Raw genomic sequence first — 21719 nt, forward strand, 5'->3', positions numbered from 1 at the left:
TAATCGGGCTGGTTTGGTCTGATTTTTGTTCACCCCTAATCAAGATTTTGGTATGTATGGGGGACAAAAGAATCTGTAAAAATGTTTTTTTAATAATAAAAAATCCAAAAAGCTGACCTCTGAACCAAAACCAATTGTTTAAACCATTCACAAAACTCATAAAATCGACCGTATTCATACATGGGTAATCGGTTTTTCAGAATTATCAAAGAACATTTTACAGGCCTTCTGTTATAAACCCGAACAGTATGGCACATATTAGATCAAGAAAAGACTAGCCCTTATACCGGACGAACCCACAATTTTAAGTTTTTGACATATGTAGACATGTATACGATCAAGTACGAAAGGTGGACCCACAAAGTTTCTGACATGTACATGACATGTACAGATAAAGATAAATGATGGTGCCATGTATGTGGCTCCACTTGTTGTCACGTAAAAAATGTACCTGTTTTGTTAGAAACCTAAGGATTTTAACTAATCGAAAAGTTGCACGATTAAGATTCCGAACTCAACCTTGCCGCCGTAACTGACCGACCGGCCTTTAATCGATCACGTTTTTTGGTTGGTTTTGCCTCTAAAACGACCTTGTCCTTAAACGACGATTTCAGTCGGTCAGTTATTATCTTACTTTCATGCAGTGATGTTATCGTAAAGTTCTTAAATGAAAATTTACCTCGCACGTAGTAATATAAATCATTTCTTTCATTTAATATACATCCTTTGTTGAGGGTGGGGACTGGGTGTAATTTGTTGCCCTCTACCATCAATGATGGGACTAGGAATAAAATTGATCCAAAGCTCAAACTTAATAAATTAATATAACCACTATTGACAATAACGATTACATATAAAAATAAGAGAAATGGTAGGTTTTCAAAAACCATTCCTCATACGGTTTCTGAATAATAAATTGTTATTGTCATATTGGGTGTGTACTCATAAATAAGATAGACCGCTTGTATATTAATATGAATCTCACAAATAATAAGACGGCACGTGTTATTTTAGGAAGTGTTTTGAGACTTTTTTTGGAGTATGTAATATTGACCTCACACGGAGGTACAATGACAATAGTATAACTTTTTCTGCCTACATGCATGTGAAAAAACTATAATATAGAGATTACATAAAGTAAAATAATCAAAAAACTCTCTACAAAATACCGTGGAACATCCCAGGACCAAACAAAATTCAAAAATCATGAAATATCACCTTAAAGTAAAGGGAGAGTCAATAATTGTGAATCGATCTCAATCGAATATATTATTAGATAATCGGAGATTAAAGAAAGTTGAAAGTATCAAAATCAAAAAAATAAAAATACAAAAGAACCTAACGATTAAAAACTCTAAACCGAGAATCCTACATCTAATCAGTAAATCACAAATAAGAGAAATCCGGTTCGTCATGAAATTAACAAGTTACCCAGTTTTAAGCGAAGACAAGAACAACAAACTAAAAACTGGAATCATGAATCGATGGATTGACTAATTTTATATGCTATTAGAGTCCAAAAAAGCTCGTGGGATTGTTTACCTTAATATAACCACTTACTCCCACTAAATTTAACCCAGGATATATATGGCAGCATATGTCTTCTTGAATTACCTGACTACAAATTCTTAATTTTTTTTTCTTACAAGGCATCAACCTTGTTCACCGTCAACCTTGTTCACCGTCACTACTACTCTCCCTTCCCCAAGAAAAAAGCAAACTAAAGATCTTGATCCTCCAAAATTGACATTTGTTGCACATCTGCCAAATGAAATAACATTGGTGCATATGAACGAATATTAGCCATACAATAACCTCACTTAATCATACGCACAGATACCAACACATTTGTTGAAAGTGACCATATATATTATAGGGTCCCTATCCACAGCCATAGTTGGATAGGGACCCTATCCAACCAACAAATCAGGACCATTAAAGTAAAAGACGAATGGCTAGGATCCGCTATTGCCGCTATGTTTCATTGACCGTTGAAATTGCCGCAATGAAGCATTGCGGCGTGTCCAAACTGCCGCATTGTTTCATTGCGGTGTGTCAGTCAAGCTTCTGCTCTATTGACCAGTCAATTCAACTGCCGCAATGTTTCATTGCGGAAATTTTAACAGTCAAATGAAATGTTTTCAGCAAAATTTTTTTGTGCCAAATTTAATTTTGTGAATTTTAAAATTCTTATTAATATTGGCACAAAAATAAGTTTTGCACAAAAAATAAATTTGACTGTTGATAAATTTTTTAAACTAAAATAACTCAATTTACTAAAAAGTATAAAATTAATAATATTATTTTTTAAACTAAAATTATTCATACGATAATTTAAAGAAAAAGTACATAAAAAATTAAATTGATAAATTTATTATTAAAATTGATAATATTATAATATATTACTACTACTTATATTTAATGTTAACATATTTTTAAAAATTAATTACTGTTGAACATTAATATTATTTTTATACTTATATAAATAAGTTAAATATTAGAATAAGCTAAAGAGAGGGGCAGTTTGGACATTAAAAACTGGGAGCCTAACCAAAAATGAAACATTGCGGCCCAACAATGAAACATTGCGGAATACGCAATGTTTCCTGTGCATGGCGACATATTGCGGAAGCCAAGACCCGCATTGAAATATTGCTTATTTTTCCCCGCAATGTTTCATTGCTGTGGGTTGGCTGTCTGTCCTGAATATTTCTCATATTAGAGACCCCCACTTCATTATACAACAAATGAGAACCGTTGAAATATATACACACATTAATATTGTCACAACAAAATGTCCAAGTCATATGGAAGTAGTAGTATACTTGATCAGATTTTTCCGTTATGGAATCATCAGCCAGCTAGCTAGCTCTATCTTGATCCTTGTAAAGTGCGAATGACACATGGCACTTGTTATTGGTTACTACATAATCTCCGGTGGGACCACAATGTACTCCCTTCGTACATAGGTTTTCAATTTTAGAGGGTTTGCTAACTGCTAGCTAAGCTTGCAGCTTTTTGGCTGTTTCTGATATACAAGCGTGCCAAAGAGTTGATCATTCTTTCACGGGATGTATACGCGCGCGTGCGCATACATATATTTACACATATGAAATATACATATAGTTATTGATTCCATGAATATACAGTGCATCTAGCCGTCAGAATCTCTGGACCTCTGTTGATCCAGTATTATCTTCTCAATCATTTTGTGTGTCTGGGAGTCAGATGTTCGATCTGCTTTGTTATGAGACTGAGAGTAGGCCTCGAAGAATTCTTTGTTCTCCTTCTCCAGCTCGTTCCACACTGCATGCAAATTTCAGGATCACACACATATATATAAGACCATTTACAAAGTATTTCGTAGTTGGCATTTAGTGCTCCTACTATGTTGATATACATATAAATTAATTATATTTTTATAATTATAATGCATTTTGGCCTCTGCTTAATTGCTTAACATCATATGGTAATTTGTGTTTGACTTATTCAGAAGGTAAGGTAGGGATCTTGTAGTAATGTATGACTTGAAGACATTAATCAGGTGTCATTGTCTTAGTAGGTGTGCCTTTTGATTTATATAATCTCCCCCACCAATCAAAACATCACAGCCGCCTCCCAAATTATATCAGGATGATAAAATTTAACTTTATTTATAACATGTCTATATTTAGTCATTTTTCCATTGCTACCCAACAACCAAGTTATAATTAAGTAATTACTTGGAGATTTCGAGTTTTAAGGTTCATAAGCAGGGATATATCATTCCCAAATCCTCGGGGTTACTTCTGTTAGTTCTTTATTAAAAATTGAAGCCAGCAGTAAATCACAACCTGTATATCTGTGAACTTCGATCACTGTACAAACTGACCAACAATCTATTTTGTTCGACTTTAAACAAGTAATCCCAAGAATATTGATTGCTTACAAGGAGAGAACATATTAAAATTTACAGGTGTAACCATAAACAAGTAAGTTACCAGTGGAAGTAATGACAGATTCAATGTTTGCATGTTTTCTGAGAGCTTCCATGCATTCTTCTTTGGTCATGTGAAAGATCAAACACTTCTCTATCAGGTGTTGCACCTGGATCAAAAAACAAATCATATAAACAAACAAGCATACTTTCATCATGATCAAGAAACATGCATAACCAAGAAAATCATTGTTAATTAGCATAAATTTTGTTTTGAAAAAAGAAAATTACCATGTGTATGTAGGAAGCAGAAGAATCTGCAGCCATGAAACTAGAAGCAGCTGAGCCAAAGAATAATAATATAGAAAATTTATTATTAGTAGTAGAGAAATAGATCATGAACTGAGAATCTGGAGGTGAATCATAATAGTAATATATAGCATGAGAAAAAACAGAAATGGTAGGGGTGGGGGCAAGTAATCCCACGTGGGACTTTAATTTTAATTGGTGGAGAAGAGATTAGAGGAGATTTATAAACGACCATTTCTTTGTCTTTGTATGAATGCCATTTGGCCCCTTACCAGGGTCCCACCCACTAAACAAAGTCCTCCATTATACACTAATCCACCTTGCACAAATGGCTTCTGCAACTGAAGTTTAACCTATTCCCTTCACCAATTACAGTAAGCCAACTGGAGTTCTATATTATGCTTTTACCTTCTAATCTCTTCGGTCATCAATTAACCAATCTCAAAGTGTCATATACATTTCATTTAATGCACTCCTTGGGGCGGTCGGATCGATCAGAATTAAAAAAAATTATTTTAGTTATCATTTTCTCGATTATATTTCATAAACAAATATATTGTCTTTCCGTGAAAACTGAGGAAGTGTCTTTTTTTTTAATCCTCGTCATTGATATTGATCCATCAATCTTGTAACTGTGTGGTAAATTATATGATCCTGGCACGCTTAAAGACCGGTTCCCTTTTTTTACTAGATGGTAGTTTTTGGAGCTTCACTCAATTAATTGCAGGAAGGTGTGTCCCATGTTGATTGTGACGAGCACAAGGGAGTTAATTAACCAAAGTGCCATATCTGGCTTTGGCTCCTAATGAATTTCTCCACTCCAAAATGTGCAATTCTCAAATTTGCAATCAGTTCATTGTCCTGTATAGTATGTGTTGTTTTCCATCTCAAACCTTGTCTAGAAAGGCCAGTATCTAGTGGGGGTTTATATTACTATTTCAATGAACTTACCTCTGCTACTTTGGCAGCCTCCTCTAGCTATGTTTCAATCAATATTGAGCCATCTCTAGATGTCTTATTAAGTTCTTCTCAAAACTTTGATCACTTGCATATACCTCCACATGGACCACCTCTTCTTTTTCACCAGCTAGTAGTGGTTCAATTTGCGTCGCATTTTCGGAAACTCCTATCCCTCTTTCTTGGAGATGCTCCAATAATATGACCACTACAACTGTAAACTTATGCTAATATTTATAGTGATTGGAAGAATTTAAAGAGTGGGTTTTTTTTTTGGGATTTGATAAAATATCTCGATTTAGCTTTCATTTTTAGATATATTACGGATGCTGGTGCATAACATGGGATGGTTGAGAAATCATATGTACGCCACATATTTTTGCGGATAGATGAAACCCTTCGAGTAAAGAATTAAGCACATGAATAGAGTAACGTGACCCTACATTCACATCAATTTTCAGTGTCAAATTTATTCGCAGAAAATTTTCACGGACAAATAGTTACGGTCATTCAAAGTTTATACATGCTTTTTCAATAGTGAAACTACTTGATTTTATTTGAGATCATAGTAGTTATGTATTTAACATGTCAATTGGAGTTTAAATTATAATTTAATTATATAACAATCCTGAAAAGAAATTGTCTTTTTCCCAAGCTCTGGACAAGCTTGTCATTCTTTCATCTTGCTTATCATGCCACAGTGATTGGTATATTTGATTATTTGTTGCCTTCTGGAGTATAATAGAGTAATCAGCTTGTCTTATGCACAATAGGCCAACTAGCAAATTGCAGAAAAACAAATAAAAAGAAAAAATCTGATAATACAAGTTTTGATTCAGCTCATCATGCTATAGAGTCAAAACATGATAAAAGTATCTTCCACTAATTGACTGACAATGAATACAGTGAAGAAGAAAAATATATCAGGCCTACCTTTTTCTCAGTATCAGAATTGATTATAAGCTTGGAGTACAGTTTATTTGATAAGAATTGGATCTTGCCAGGGGATACAATGCAAGGCAAAATATATGGACTTCTTAACTAAAATGTTTGAGAAACACAGATGGTAAAAAATGCATAGAATCTCTATTAGCTATTCCACATGAAAAAGGAGAAATATCTTTTTCCTAACTCAAAAGCCACAAGTTATACCCCTCCTATTCTATTCACAAGAATCACAACCTTCAAACGTCTCAGATTCTCAGGCAACACCTTGCTGCTTTTGCACTGTGCACTGTGCATGTTATACTCCCCTTGCCATGGCTTCCTCGCTCTCGATATTGGATACATTGCCTAAGCGGAAAAAGATGAATTCATGATTAAAAACATCAACCATAACATACACATGTCCTCATCATCAATTTCTCTATCAGAAGTAACCTCTCAAACAATTCAAATTTACGTACCAAAATCAAAACTCGGAAATTGTATTAGTACATACTGGACATATCTGTACGTAATTTCGGAACATAAAAGTTTAATAATCATGTAACTGTAGAGTGTAAGGGGGTCCCTATCCATCACAGCTGTCATATAATATATGAACCACAAAATTCATAATGCATTGCTAGGGCATTACTGATCCTGCAGCAACACATGCAAAGATCAAACCCTAATGAGTTCATTGAGCCAATGTCCTTCAAAATTACTTCCAAAAAAACAAAAAAAAAAACGATATTTAATGGTGTGAAATAATAAGATTTAGAGTCCATCAATACTTATTTCCGGAGAATATATGACTTTTAGCAAGAGTGATAAAGCATGGCCATGGTAACATTTAATAATTAAACATAATTAGATCAGAGTACTAGTACTTCATATTTAGATATGCATAATTGCGCATTTTGCACGTGGTGACACTAATTATACATTCATATTATCACATGTAACTATGAAAGCGCAATTGCCAACACGGATAAACTTCTCCTGACCAATTGTTAAAAGTTTCATCACAATCAACTTCTAGAACAGACTTCTCCATCACTGATTGATCAAAACCTCAATAATGCAGACAGCTAATACTGCTAATTGCTAATGAATACATTTACTATTTCTATCAATGTATCCCAACAAAATTTCTCGACCCTGTCTACTCACAATTGTTGAAGTAGACTCCCTACGTCAACTATTATTTGTCAACTATTATTTTGAAACCGAGGGAGTAGTACTATGATCCAAGTTAGTACCAGCTTAATATTAAGAAAAGTTAATTACTTAAAAGGGTACGTGAGCATAATTGTTTCAAGATTTAACCCCGCCTGATTGCTTTGAAGTTTTTGAAGAACATTTTACTTAACAACAATAATAACAAGGAAAAAAAAGCTCAATAGAAAATAAGCAATCGGCCAATGACAAAAAACTTCATGCTATTCCAGTGTACTTTTACGGTCGTCTACACACACATTAATCTGTAACTTTTGAAAGTTTTACACAAGTTGAATATGGTGAACACAATAACATAGCAGAGTACGTCTTTGAAAGAGACAATTGAATTGAAAGACAACATAGAGTACTTCTCGATGCATTAAAATGTGAATTCCCAATTATTTGGACATTATGACATAAGTTAAACTCGAAAAGGTAGCAAGTCACTATCCAAGTAAAGATTATTTCACCAGGAGATGAGAACACTACAATATTTTACTTATCCTGCACAGGCTTAATTAAGCCATAGGGGAACGGTAAGCACTCATAGTAATCTGCATTTCTATTGAACTCCAGTTGTCACTGATCTATCTTATCAGCAAATATACCCTGTCTAGAGAGATACAGAATATGTATTATATGCATTACTATAAGACCATTGTTGTTTTTCTACGACACTGGTGAAAATAGAACTCTCAGAATTTTTTTCCTCCTAAACTCCCAGAGTTTTTAAGTCTTCAGATGCTTAATCTGAATGTGAACTCTTGCTATATTTGCCAACAGTGCTGCCCTATATTTTGATAAGAACAATAAGGAGGAAGATGGATTCTTACTACACTTGCAAGTGAACAGAAACTGATGGTTTCTCCCCTAATATTAAAAACACCTTAGTACAGCACAATAATTTACTTGAAAACTTGTTTCATTTACATATAAAGTCTGTGCTTTTACAATTATAAATACAGACAGGGTTTGGAACTAACACAAGTACAACACTATGCCCAATTGAATATCATCTAATTTACTATACAAGATAAATAAATCAAACCAAAAATTTTTGGTGAGAAATGTGGTCTAATATGTATAAGGTAGCTGCTCCATAATGCACTTCAGAGTATACATACTGTGAAGTCTGATTCTTTCAAGGCTTCCGTTGTAGCAATGGCTCCAAACTTGGGTTCGTCTCTTTGGAAATGGAAACTTGTCTAACTCCCCACTCCAATTCATTGCTTGTAAAGTCCTCGGTCCTCTGTTTTTGGACTCTATGGAAAAGATTTGGCTTATAATCTGATTCCAGCTCTTCTGGTGTCTTTGGGGATCCATTCAAGCTCTGCACATGTTGAAGGCAAGTTTGAACTGCATCATGTACTCTTACAAAGTACCACTCTTTACCAATTAGATCCACAACACCGGATCTTGTCAGGGACAACAAAACATCCCGGTTAGGGTTGGAAATGGCTAGCTGCAGTATAATTCAACTTTATCAGTCATTTAAAGAAAACACAGAGAAAACACCCTTGGAGGGAATATTAAATTATTTGTAAAGATATAACCAGCTACTGTTTGGCAAGAGGGGAGTATCACCTGGATGTTTCTTGACCTATATTCTATATACAAGTCCTTCAAAGCTTGGTTTGCACTGGAGTCTATATATGTGACAGCTGAAGTAAAATTCAAACAATACAAGTGAGGCTAAGTTGGGAGAAGGCGCCAGAAGTACATCATATTCTCTACATGCAACAATTGGGAACAATAAGCTTAACTCCTGATAGTTTGATACTAACAGATCGATTTAGTTCCACATAGGTTATACTTTAACCTCACATAAATTCTCTGAGCTAATTTTCATATAATTACTTCCATTAAGATTAAGGACTTCCTTATTGACTACAGGTGATCTAAAATACCATGACTTAAATATCTTGTGAATTCTATATCGAAGAATTTACACCTCACTAGATCTGATCTGATGTTTAAGAAAATTCTGGCCCTATATCATTTGGAAGGAAAGTGATGAAGAAAACGGAATCAATTGTATGAAGAGAAGTGGAATGAAGAATGAAAGACGTAAACTGTGTGGGAGTGAATGAGATACAACAAGTGACGGAAAGGTATGAGCATTCTTTTGTTGAACGTTTGATTGGAAGGAATGGAGCTTAAAATGAGAATCATCCAAAATGCTATAATATCCGAAATTTCATTCTCTTCCAATTGCGGAAAATTTATAAAAGTATTAGAAGGTTTAGTCTCCGTTGGATAAAGGTCTGACATTTTCCTAATAAGTAAAGCCAACAGGGCATAAAACCAAATCGGAAAAGAGAAACATTGACAATTTATTGGAGATAGAAGTGATTCAGGCATTACTAATCCTGAAGTAGGACCTCAGGAAGCATCATATGGAAGTATATAATCTTGCCACAAGCTGTCACCAGTTATTGTATTGACAATTGAGCAATGTACATTACTAAATAATGTAGTCTGTTATTTTCAACCCAGACGTAGTGAAGATGAATAGATGATAACTCTCGAGTTGATCAATCTTCTAATTTTTTTTCTGCAGCAAATAATGGTGATTATAGAGCTTAGGAATACTTACGTGCCATCTCAAGTATAACAAAATACACTCTTTCCATTTCTGGACCACGCCTTGTAGGTTCGTCAATCTCAAGTTCATACTCCCGCAGCCTGAAAGCAGAGTAACAAATGATTCAACTCTATATTCTAACTGGTAGATCAAGGAGACATTACTCATTAAAGAAGTGTAATACAATTTAGAAGTATAATGTATCTGGTGTTCGTGTTGTAGCCACATCAATGGTCACCTGTCTTTTATGTAACTTATATTGGCAAAATAGATAGGAGCGTCGATTCGAACAACCACAATTCCACTGTATTTATACGCTTCTGGATACTGCCGAATGTTTCTATAGACAGTGGTACCTGGAAGGCGCCCCAAGACGGCTGCAACACGAACATATAGTGTATAAGGAGACATTAATCGCCTGAAATCCTTAACTAAAACAAAAAGCCTAATGAAGGGGTAAAGGGAAAAAGAAAGAGGGAGGTTAGACAAATGTCTTCTGAGATTCTCTTTTCATATTCAATGACCTGCCTAATTATAAGTTATCGCTTGATTCTCGGTTAGGGACGTGCTAAAATGCGAAAGTGGAATTACTCAAGGAGGGAGAATAATTCAGTCTACCATGTTAGAGAATGAGAGTTAAAGATCAGATGTAGCTTTGAAGTCGCTGTGATCTATAGTTGGGAAATATTTAGAAACCTTACAATAACGTTAGTTACGGAAAGTTTCACAATCACAAATCAGAATAGAGCTAAAAGAAAATTGAACAGAGAAACAGAAATTAACCTAGAAGAATTAGAATTTGAAAATCCTCTTCTCTGTTTTTTGCATTTTACAGCAATGAGCAAAGGGATGCAAAAAAGTCTTCCCTGCCCAAAAATTAAGAGCTGGCACATATTTTGTAAGCTTTAAATACCTATATATATTTTTTGCCCGAGTTAGGATTCAATATCATAAGAGTAGTCGTAAAAGTGATTTCTCAGTTTAGAAGGTCCTGAACAGTGGAAGTAAACTCCTCTGAGCTGTGGAGGAAGTGAATTCTCAGTTTCACAATATTGAGGGCGTTAATGGAATCCAATATACTCTATTGCTCAGTATAAGAGTGCTAGGATACAGTCAGGAACAATAAACCCAACCAAACAATTTCAAAAATTTAGACAGCCATCTAAATAAGAGGATCGCTTACCAATATGAGGATTGGCTGATTCATGGATCACAAATGCGAGTGAGAAACCAACCTACAAACAGTTAATAATATATGTTTATCTGTAGAAATATTAAAAATTGAATTTTTGAAAAAATGCAAAATGAAAATATTTTATGTGTAGGTAAGTAGTGGTAGAACAAGCATAGGGATAACTCTTTCCTTGCAAAAATTCGATGAATAATAGGAATTATATAAAATCCCTCAAGTAATCATTAGACGATGAAAATTCAGTCATTTCATAATTAGTGCCATAAAAACAAAAAATATAAAACAAACGGAAATTAAAAAAATTCTTGCATGCCTCGCATTAAAATTCACAAGTCAACATTTGTTAGCAGCAGATGGCGGCAGTGCAGTACATTAAAATTATACCCTAATATATCCTATTTGTTATATCCTATATATAATAAGATTGAGAGGGATAATATAATTGTACTACCCAAGGTCAACGATTCGATACTCACTGCCAACATATTTAAATTTAATACTCACTTCATATTAACAAAGATTTAATGTTCAAATATTATTAATAATGTAGTAATATCTAATATTCATAATTACTAAATTATAAAATATTAATTTAAGATTAAAATTTCATAAAGATATAAATATCTAATATTTATAATATTAGATTTAAGAACGTCAAATAAGGTTTAATATTCAAATTATTACATTCATAAATATTAACAAATACTTTGATCAAGAGTTCGCGGGAATTTTGATGTCAATCTAGCAAAAAATTATGTTTGGTGTCTTGAGTCTGATGTCTCGAGTCCTTGCATGATGAAGCCGGGAAGAAGTTCTCAGCCATGTATTCGTTTTTTATTTAGTATTATGTTTTTTTATGTTTGAGTTGAACTATTAGTCTCTGCACAATTTGTTTACATATTTTGTGTCCTTGCATTTTTTTAGTGACATGTTGAGTTTTTAATATACTATTCGAAAAATATAAACTAAAAATGAGAAAGAATTTATAATAAAAAAAAATTTAAGAAAATGAGAATAAAATTTATACTAAAAGTAAGTTAATAAATAAATTAAAAGAACCCGTGAAAGCACGGGCAATAAGCTAATATATATTATATAATACGAATAAGAGGGATATCATACATGTACTACTATCGGTCAACAGTTAGGTTCCCATAAACAACATATTTAATGTAATATTTATATTTCAAACTTAAAATCATAATTTATATGTTTCTAACTTTAATGCATAAAGGCATGTCAGATCCACATATATCTTTGACAGAAAAAGGCAACTACCTAATATATGTTTACTACATTTCGAGATAGAATTGGATGATTAGTAATCCATGAGAAGCTAATAAAGAAATTCAATATAAAATTTAGTTATTCGAATCACAACTCTTAACATATACCAAAAAATCATTAACAAAATTCTACAAAACCAACAATATAGTTATACAAATGTAGTAAGTAAACATTTATATTTATAATTTTTCTACTAATGCTATAATATTAAAAAATATGGTATTTTTATAATATTAATAATTCAATAACAATAATGAATATGTTTTATTTAAATAGCATATAATCATTATTATTTAAAAATTAAAATTAACTGTGCGTCGCACGGGATTTAAATTAGTACTACTTGAAAGTTACAAATTTAAAAATAGGGATATAATAGTTGGCAATAGAGAACATAACTTTATATGAACAAAAAACATCGTTGATAGAATTTACCTTTTCTAACATTTAATTTTCTTTTAGTAAGACCTTTTTTCGTATTTTCCTTCTGTTAGGTTATGTTTATGTATTTATTGAGGGTATTTTTCAGTTTACCACTTTGCCCCTTCAAGTTTGGCATAAAAAGGGTTTGTATTTATATATGTCTTTTATTCATGTAACATGTGCAATTAGTATAGATATGATATCTTGTGTTTATATGTTTACCTAGAATTTGACAATTATTTTGAATATGTTTAGATGAATTTGGTTGCTGATTTGTTGCTACTTAATTGTAGGAAAAGACAGTAATAATTCTTCAAGAAAATTTTGCTAAAAGAAAGAAAACAGTCAAGGACGCTAAGCGGCGACAGGGGAAACCTTAAGCTACAAAGGAATTCCATATAGTTGTGAGACATATTGTCACATGGCTAAGGCATGGGTACCCAGGAGGTATTATAAAGACCGTATTACCGTAATAGCATGTCACTAGCATCAGAACGCAAAAATTTGGTCATTAAGTTCATAAAGAATGCGTTGGGCTTGAATACCAAACAAAGAGCATAGCTCTTGGTCATTGAGTTCATAAAGTGTATAAATATAGTCTTGGTAAGATGCTCACACTTACCCCAACAAGAACTCCGATCTCTATACCAAGAAACAAGGTTGTCAAACTAGTTAAGGTCCATAGTAGAAAATCTTTTTTATCAACACGCCACAAGAATATAGCCTCATCATAATCCACCTGAAAAATAAATAGTTCATACTTAATTCTGTAGTGGTGCGCCGGCAGTAAAATTCAATAAATTATACTCTATTCAAATCATTTTACTGTCTAATGTCTGCAACAGGACTACATCAATGATACAAGACATGTCAGTAGGGAAGCATTAGAACTTGATTTTTTTTTAATAATGAATAATCATATTAGTTTGTCATATATTGCCTTGGAATTGAAGACTGACTCTAAAATGGGTGAAACACGAGTTTAACATATTTTTCGTATAAAATTAACAATAGTAACCATTTTCCGAAATTTGGTTAACTTTAGCATTTAAGATACCCAAATGTCAATGAAGTATCCGATATATATGAGATACCCAATTGTCAACGGAGTCTTCCGTATGTGGGATACTCAACTACTAGTGAAATATCTTATATAAATTGAGATACCCAACTACTAGTGGAGTATCCAAATGGCTAAAATTGGTCATTTTTTTTCAGGATGGTTATATTTATTAATTTTATTAAAAACTGGTTCTTTTGTCACTTTTTCCTTTAAAATCTCCGGGTACAAAAAAACTCACAAAATTAACATGCACGGACTTGATACAATTCTGCAATTGACCATAACCAAAATTATTTAAAAAAAAAAAAACTTAAAACCCAATTAGCATTTGTACAGGAACTATTCTTTACAGAGTAGCTATGATATCATTATACAGGATAACTTTAATTTCGTTAATTTCTTTTGAATCACTTCTAACTGCAGTGAAACTGAATAGATTAATCAACTTCAAGAACTTAAGTCTAAAGAGAAATCAAAAATTTCATTATTTAAGTCTAATCAAATACTAAAACTAAAATATAGTATTTATTTACAGCAGGGGTTCTGGTGCTTTCTAGCTTCAACCCACAGTCCGCCATACCATAAGTATCTCATGTCATAAGAAGTATCAAATATATATGATTTTGTTGGATATGCACTACACAGTTCAATATATTGACTTCTACAGTTATACTTTTATCCAATTCATTGGCAGTAGATACATTTCAAATAGGCAGATAACTAAAAATATTATCAATAATTTTCATATACTTTTACTTAAAGATGCCCGATTTTGCTCACTGATTGTCGGCTAATAGAAAGCAGTAAACTCCAGAAAAAATTTCCAAATAAAGTCAGAGATTTATATAACGAAAGGAAATTTTCAACACACTATGTATAGAAAAATTGACAAAGAATGTAATCGACATTTAAAGAAAACAAATAACTCACCAGGCCAACTACAGCAGATATCACGATAGCAGCAAGAGCACACTGCAAAACAGATCAAACGTAAAACCCAAAGGGCCATCTTAAGTAAAATGGGTTGTATGGTGATTGAAAGTAATTAGAAATTTCTTAGGTACCACCTTGAATGATATTTAACATACGAAAAAAATAAACAATTGCAACAAACAAGACAAATTTGCATTACAATTTAATCTTAAATCATTTGTACATTGCCCATTGCAATACAAGGCTACTAAAGCAGATACATAACGAAAAACTACAGCCACTATGTATCTGAGGATAATGATGTCACCGCAAAAGCAAACCTGAGGTATGTATTCAAATATTGGAGTCATAAACAGAAGAGCACAGCACATTATTATCCCCATCAAGATTCCGGATAAGCCGGTTTTTGCTCCACTCTCATGATTGACAGCTGACCTAGAAAAGGAGCCTACAAGCATTCATAGTAATTGTGTAGAAGAAAGTGAAGTAAGTTTACGAAGAGGGATTTTGATGTTCACTACATTCATATGAAGAAGCTTCTCTTTATCCAAATACAGTTTCAAAACATAGATTTGCTTTTACTGATAACAAAGACTCACCTGTTGTTGGATATGCCGAAAACATTGAACCAAAAATATTTGCCACACCAAGACCAAACAACTGGAGAATACAAACAGTGACTCTTATATTGTTGACTTCTCGCCTTTCAGATACAAGTAGAGAGACACACTAAAGAACTACACTCTGCAACACATCACATTCAATGTCTAATCTTTATGTTTTAGACTTTCCTAAATTCAGTATGTTATAAAATTAACGTACCAAACTAGTCCAAACTCCAGTGCTTCAGTAAACCACATATATTAGATTGATATAAACAATTGCAAATAAGAAATATTAATAGCACTACAAATTTCATAAGTATCTTACACAAACTATAAATTCAAAACTTATCTATAAAAGAGAGAACGATTGTTCTAATTGTAGACGAGTCACGAAACAGATATAAAATTTGTTTAATGAATCACATTATCACAACTTAGGCTACGAGACAACCCGAAAAACATGCATCTCTCTTTAAACATGTAATAGCCAAAACCATAATGCAGGTGACTATACAAAACAAAATATAGTCAAACCTTGATAAATTAATGCTTTTTTCAGTACACTGCATATCAATTATCAAGAAATTAATAAAATTATCCGGTCTTGACTTCGAGCCTCGAGGCTACAAATTTCTAGAGTTTGTACTGTTTAGGGTTTAACACAAGTTGTGATCAGCATATATGTTTCACCAAGTAGCCAGTTTAGATCAAGTCAAACATGTCCATGCTAAATGATATTCTCCTCATATGTTGGACAAGTGCCTTTACAACAGATAACAACATATTGATAATCAAGTATTAGAAAACCTTGCAAATATGATTTTATAGTTAGCTTGCTAAGCATACCTCTTGATTAGAATCCAATTCATAACCATTCTTTGCCGCTAGGGCTTTAGCAATTCCAACAGACTCCTGAAATAAAATCATGACACAAGCAATCATTATTACCCTAATTAAAATAACTATTACACCATCCCTTGAAAAATAATAGGCTCATTCTTTTACCAATATAGCCACCCCCGTAATAAGCATCGCAGTTGGGATTAGAGACGTGGCATGGCCAAGATCTTTAGGAATCGAAAATTTTGGGAGGCCTTGTGGTATATTTCCCACCTAAAACATATATAGTCAACTTTTTTGTCAGATTGTCTATAAGTTTAACTCAAACTAGTTCCCACTAAAATAAATCTACTTATGCAACTACTTCTGTACCGACATCACCAGTTATCGTAACTCCCTAATCCTTGAAATAATGTATTAGATAATTTATGTCTCACAATATACAAGTAGAGAGAACTCACTAGTTTAAGTGTGAAATAATAATATGGAAGGCCTCAGAATAATTATTCTTTAAGACACATGGGAGTGCACTATAATAAAGGATTAAAAAAAATGAGGACTTGAACAAGAGAATGGTTAGCACTATATTATTAATGTATCTTACTAAACACACACATCTTGCATAATGGCATGAATTACAGATAGTGACAGCTCGATCTCTACACAAAGAACCAATTAGATAAAAGATTTATGGGTAGCAGACATTATATGAACATTCTCGAGATCCCTCAGTTGCATTTAAAAATATTATAAAAACACTATGCCACAACATCCCAGCATTTGGGGTGTTTGTTCAGTAGCAGTGAAGGCAAAAAGAGTAATCGTGACCGTATTTCCAGCTCAAGTACAATATAACATTAAGCGCTGTCAGTGTACAGCAACCAACTTCCCAACCTTATTTAAACCACCTCAACCTTCTGTGACAAACTGATTTTTGAACGAGAGAGGAAGTACTATCAACATTGAAAAACAATATACCTATGATCATAAATGGAATAGCTATTGTCGTTACATAAAATTTGGTGAATTGAGTTATTAAAAATATCTTGTTTTGTTTGTCCAGTTCTAGCAGTGCAATATGCAGTAGGCTAATTATCTTATTCTCACCAAAGATATGGAAGATGGGTGAAATATTTTCACAAAAGCTGTACCGACAACAACTGCCGTAAGAGGACCGGCTGCTCGGAGAAATCGCATGTTTTTCCTTGTTTTCCCCTGTTTTTCCACTTATCAATGATTAATATGATCTAGAAACAAACAAGTAACTGGTTCATCAAAGATGATATCATACCAGGTGCTTCATAATCAGCAGAATTGCAAGAATAAAGGAGCCCATTATGAAAGGCTGCCATAAGAACTACATAAGAAAATAAGAGCTAATGGTCAAACAAAAAAAATGAAAACTGAAGGGCACGATTACTGTTATAAATAACTCGGCCTGTTAATATTAACAAGGAAAATGACATTTGAAGATATGCCAATTTCAACTTCATCTTGGGGATGCAGCTAATTAATTTGCATAAGAACGTAGATGGCTATGCGAACTTCTCATATGCAGGACATAAGCATCAAAGAAAAAAGTACCATCATTTTAGAAACAAATGGAATTGTAAGAGTGCATTTGATCAAGAACAATGCCTCGAGAGAAAGGTGAATGCAGTATGGAGCCAACTATGGATATTTAGGCCAGAATTTGGCCTCCATGTGAAGTTTATTTTCTGTTAAGTACTTATTTTTCAGGGACCATTCAAAGTATTTATATTGGTACGAATTTCAGTTTAGGTTTTTAACCAGTTCAGATGGTTGCTTTTGAAGATATATACCTTAAACACATAGCTGCACTTGTATAAAGGGGAGGATGGGAAAATAAATGGGAGTAGCGGGGTGAGAGGTAAAAGTGGTGGAAAAGGTTAAACAAACATTACAGGTCTACATCCAAACTTGTATAAATAACAAAAAAAAAAAGAGTTCAAATATCATAATCTGTAAGTTCCAATAAGTATGCAACTATTGAGAGAAAAAACATTATATTTATCCAAACGTGTCAATACAATCAAAAGAAGACGCAAGGAGTCCATATGTTAATAAAAAAAAGAAAATAGCCGTGTCACTTAAAGGTAATGTTAGGATGTTAAAAACTCTAACATGTTTTTTATTAATTTTAAGTAGCATATTTGCGAAAATGAGGGCACTGATAAGACTATGCTGCTGAAGAAGATACTAGCATCAGTGGTCAACACATTAATGATCATATATGAACTATATAGTGTGCATTAAATATATGTAATTATGTTCAAGACAATGTGTACTGGATATTCTAACCTAACAATTATACCAAATATTATAAACAAGAGTACTAAAATGTAGATACATGAGACACACGGACTTAGGATTAAGTAACGCTCAATTAAAGGCAAGGCGTACCTTGTCCCATCCATTAATTATACTGGTAACAACTGGAATTATTTTGCTACTTCCATCAACATCATATCCCAGGAAATATTTCGCTTGAGATAGAGCAATTACAATAGCAGATGAAGTTGTAAAGCCAGAAATCACAGAGTGGCTGATGAAGCGGATAAGCCATCCAAGCCTAAAGAAAGAATTTATAGGTTCATACATAAGTACAAGTACAGAACAAATAAAACTTTACTTCACTGATAATCTTGCTCTTTTCCGGATGCAAGACATTGCCTTGCATGGTCCTTTGGAGACTGTTCCACAGCCATAAGATATACAGAATGGGTTACAATGCTTTTAAATTTGCAAAAAAAACACGTGTGATAATCCTACATAATAGTATTAATTATTAAGGTAAATACTAGCATCAAGCTTTTCAAGCTCCAACATAGAGACAAACTGGAAATTTACTACTGAGAATTGTTTCATGACAGTAGTGCAGCCAGTTGGATTGAAGTGCAGCAGACACGGAGCTATAATGTCAAACACTTTGAGATTATGGATGTTTCAGAATTCAGCCTATTTATATACCACTAACAAAAATGCTCACAAGAACCTTCATCTTTATGGCTGATTGAGATTTTAAATACCCTAGATATAATTGTTATGCATATATATTTGTCACAGATGTAGAATGATTACAAAGACTGAATCACTGAAATCCAATCCATGAGAAAGAAGGGTAAAATCTGAAAGCAGACAAGAAAACATAAATAAGTTCCAGTACCTCAACAGCCCCATTACGCACTCCATAATTCCCACCATCAGCGCCAATAAAATAGCAAGTTCAGTATATAAGTCATCCGAAGGATCAACTATACTTCCTAATACATTTGATACCAGCAGTGAAACCAATGCTACAGGACCAATTGCGAGCTGACGTGATGACCCAAATATGGCATACACAAATATAGGCACAAATCCAGAATCTGTAAAGTATATCCAGATGCATAAATAAGTTGCAATTGCAAGAATATAGTGAAGGTGAAACATCAGTAATCCTAAATTTTAATCATTAATGACCATTGCTGTAGTGTAAGTGCCAAGCATGTTGCATCACAATACAAGAATAAAGACATCAATATTTAATGACACAAACAACAATATCAATAACTAAAAAATATCTAAGAAAGCACGAGGTTTCCTCCAAGTCACAGATTGTATAAGATATCAAAAACGATCATGTCTCCTAATATGAAGATGAAGATGCAAATTAGTGAAACAAAATTGCTTATTAATATAATAATTAACTTACAGAGTCCATAGATTGGTTGAAGCCCAGCTAGCTTTGCATAAGACATTGACTGGTCACGAAAGAAACTGGTCAGAAATACTGAGTACCAAATAAAAACAATCTATAGTCTAATTTAAAATAAAAATCAGCAGCCAACCTACTACAACATGAAATCTCAACACGATCCACCAAAATACCACAAAAGAATTACATACAAATATATATTCACACCAAATGTCATCTACAAAGCAGATGTTTAATTTAATACAACTCTTAACTATACGGAGAGGAAGGAATTGCAATTAGATACTGATAATGCACAATTATAGAATATTCTGTTTTTGTTTAATTTATATTTAATATTAAAAAACAAAAACTAACGAGGAGCAATATAGTGTTAAAAAAGGTGAGTTACAAGGTAATTTTGTATAAAGGAGTTCTGTATATTATCACTAAAAGAAGGAAGCATTAAGCATGTATTGGCCCCATTCAACAAAACAAAAAATTCACCCAACACTACATTATGCATCATTAATCAGTCATTTCACAAATATAACTACCCCCAAATTACGTTAATAAAACAAAGTGATTAGCACAAATCCACTAAACAAAAGTAGATCAAATCAGAAATTAAGAAAATTGGAACCGTAACCAAATTACCAACTTAACAATCAACCAAGTAGAAATCTAAATCTTGGTTCCAAAAAAACAAAAAAGTAGACAACAAAATGAAAAAAAATTAGGCATTGCAATTTTTAACCTAACATGATAACTCGACTTACTCCTAACCTCACTAATCCTAAATCCAAAAATGATCCAAAACAACAGTTCCCAAAACAAAATAATTTCTGTATACACTTAATATAGACACAATCTGTCCACTTTTCAACCATAGAAATGATGTAATGAATAATTCCAAAACTAGTAAAAGCTAGGTTAGATGAACATTGATCTGTCTATACTCATATATACAGAAACCTGATATACTTACTTCTCCAGATAAGGTCACGAAACGAGAAACGAACTAAAAAGTGAGTAATCATAAACCTAACATTCAGTACACAACATAAATTTATGCTCATCGAATTACTGTTTCTGTTTCAAGCTTAGAAATTAGAATGCATAATTCTGAAACGAAGTAAGGCCTACAGTTTCAATGAATCACAACAACAAACAGAAAATACCGGAGTCAACAAACACACACACGAAACATGATCTAATTACTTTTCCTAGCAATACTCGAGTCAGTACCCCGCACGAAACATGATCTATTTACTTGATATCATTAAATCAAAATAACAACAAACAGCAAAAAAACGAGTCCATACATACATGAGTATGATTGAGAGATGTACCTGAGGAACGAGCATGACACCGACAGTGACACCAGCCATAAGATCAGCTTGTAAGTAGTCATTCCAATTATAAATCCTAATCCACCTATAACACGGCACGAACATCTCAATCCACTCATCAAACGTCTTCTGTTTCATCCTCGCCGTCCATTTCGACACCGCCGACGACAATTGCGGCGGCGACGACGGAGTAGACGGTGAAGGATGTTCTAGAGGAATGATCTTGACGGCACGGTGCGGCATCGTGGCGGCGGCGGAGAGGTTAGGTAAGCTGGTGGATGCGTAGGTTAACTCCATGCGCATACGATGCGCATTGTAGAAAAGAGCAGGTGGTTAAAGGTGTGTGGAACTGTGGATAATTGTATGTGGTCTTTTTTTTGAACCAGGGGGAAAGAGGGGTGATTGAAGATGAAAAG

General features: G+C 33.4%; 2 protein-coding genes across 2 annotated transcripts; both read right to left on the reverse strand.

Annotated features, from left to right (window-relative positions):
- Positions 1 to 2781: 2781 nt before the first annotated feature.
- LOC141689110 (uncharacterized) lies at positions 2782 to 4402 on the reverse strand. Its single transcript, XM_074493287.1, has 3 exons — positions 4208 to 4402; positions 3981 to 4086; positions 2782 to 3306 (listed from the first exon to the last, which is right to left on the reverse strand). The coding sequence occupies exons 1-3, from the start codon at positions 4313 to 4315 to the stop codon at positions 3155 to 3157; spliced, it is 366 nt and encodes a 121-aa protein (XP_074349388.1). The 5' UTR covers positions 4316 to 4402; the 3' UTR covers positions 2782 to 3154.
- Positions 4403 to 8231: 3829 nt separating this feature from the next.
- Positions 8232 to 21706, reverse strand: LOC141689368 (putative sulfate transporter 4.2). Its single transcript, XM_074493643.1, has 17 exons — positions 21304 to 21706; positions 19970 to 20018; positions 19442 to 19643; positions 18679 to 18847; positions 17546 to 17611; positions 17362 to 17469; positions 16420 to 16527; positions 16261 to 16326; positions 15409 to 15469; positions 15130 to 15257; positions 14807 to 14848; positions 13436 to 13552; positions 11095 to 11146; positions 10150 to 10288; positions 9924 to 10012; positions 8912 to 8988; positions 8232 to 8789 (listed from the first exon to the last, which is right to left on the reverse strand). Exons 1-17 carry the CDS (start codon positions 21604 to 21606, stop codon positions 8469 to 8471), a joined length of 2097 nt encoding a protein of 698 aa, XP_074349744.1. The 5' UTR covers positions 21607 to 21706; the 3' UTR covers positions 8232 to 8468.
- Positions 21707 to 21719: the final 13 nt, after the last annotated feature.

The sequence above is a fragment of the Apium graveolens genome, chromosome 10 (assembly GCF_009905375.1).
Source record: "Apium graveolens cultivar Ventura chromosome 10, ASM990537v1, whole genome shotgun sequence".
In the NCBI taxonomy this organism is placed as follows: domain Eukaryota; kingdom Viridiplantae; phylum Streptophyta; class Magnoliopsida; order Apiales; family Apiaceae; genus Apium; species Apium graveolens.

Coding starts and splice junctions, on each gene's coding strand:
- LOC141689110 (XM_074493287.1), bottom strand. CDS start 4,315: ATGATCTATTTCTCTACTACTAATAATAAATTTTCTATATTATTATTC. Junction 4,087..4,207: donor CTGCTTCCTACATACACATG/GTAATTTTCTTT, acceptor TTTTTGATCCAG/GTGCAACACCTGATAGAGAA. Junction 3,307..3,980: donor ATCTGTCATTACTTCCACTG/GTAACTTACTTG, acceptor ATTTGCATGCAG/TGTGGAACGAGCTGGAGAAG.
- LOC141689368 (XM_074493643.1), bottom strand. CDS start 21,606: ATGCGCATGGAGTTAACCTACGCATCCACCAGCTTACCTAACCTCTCC. Junction 15,470..16,260: donor AATTGGATTCTAATCAAGAG/GTATGCTTAGCA, acceptor TGTATTCTCCAG/TTGTTTGGTCTTGGTGTGGC. Junction 8,989..9,923: donor TGTTATACTTGAGATGGCAC/GTAAGTATTCCT, acceptor ATTTTACTTCAG/CTGTCACATATATAGACTCC.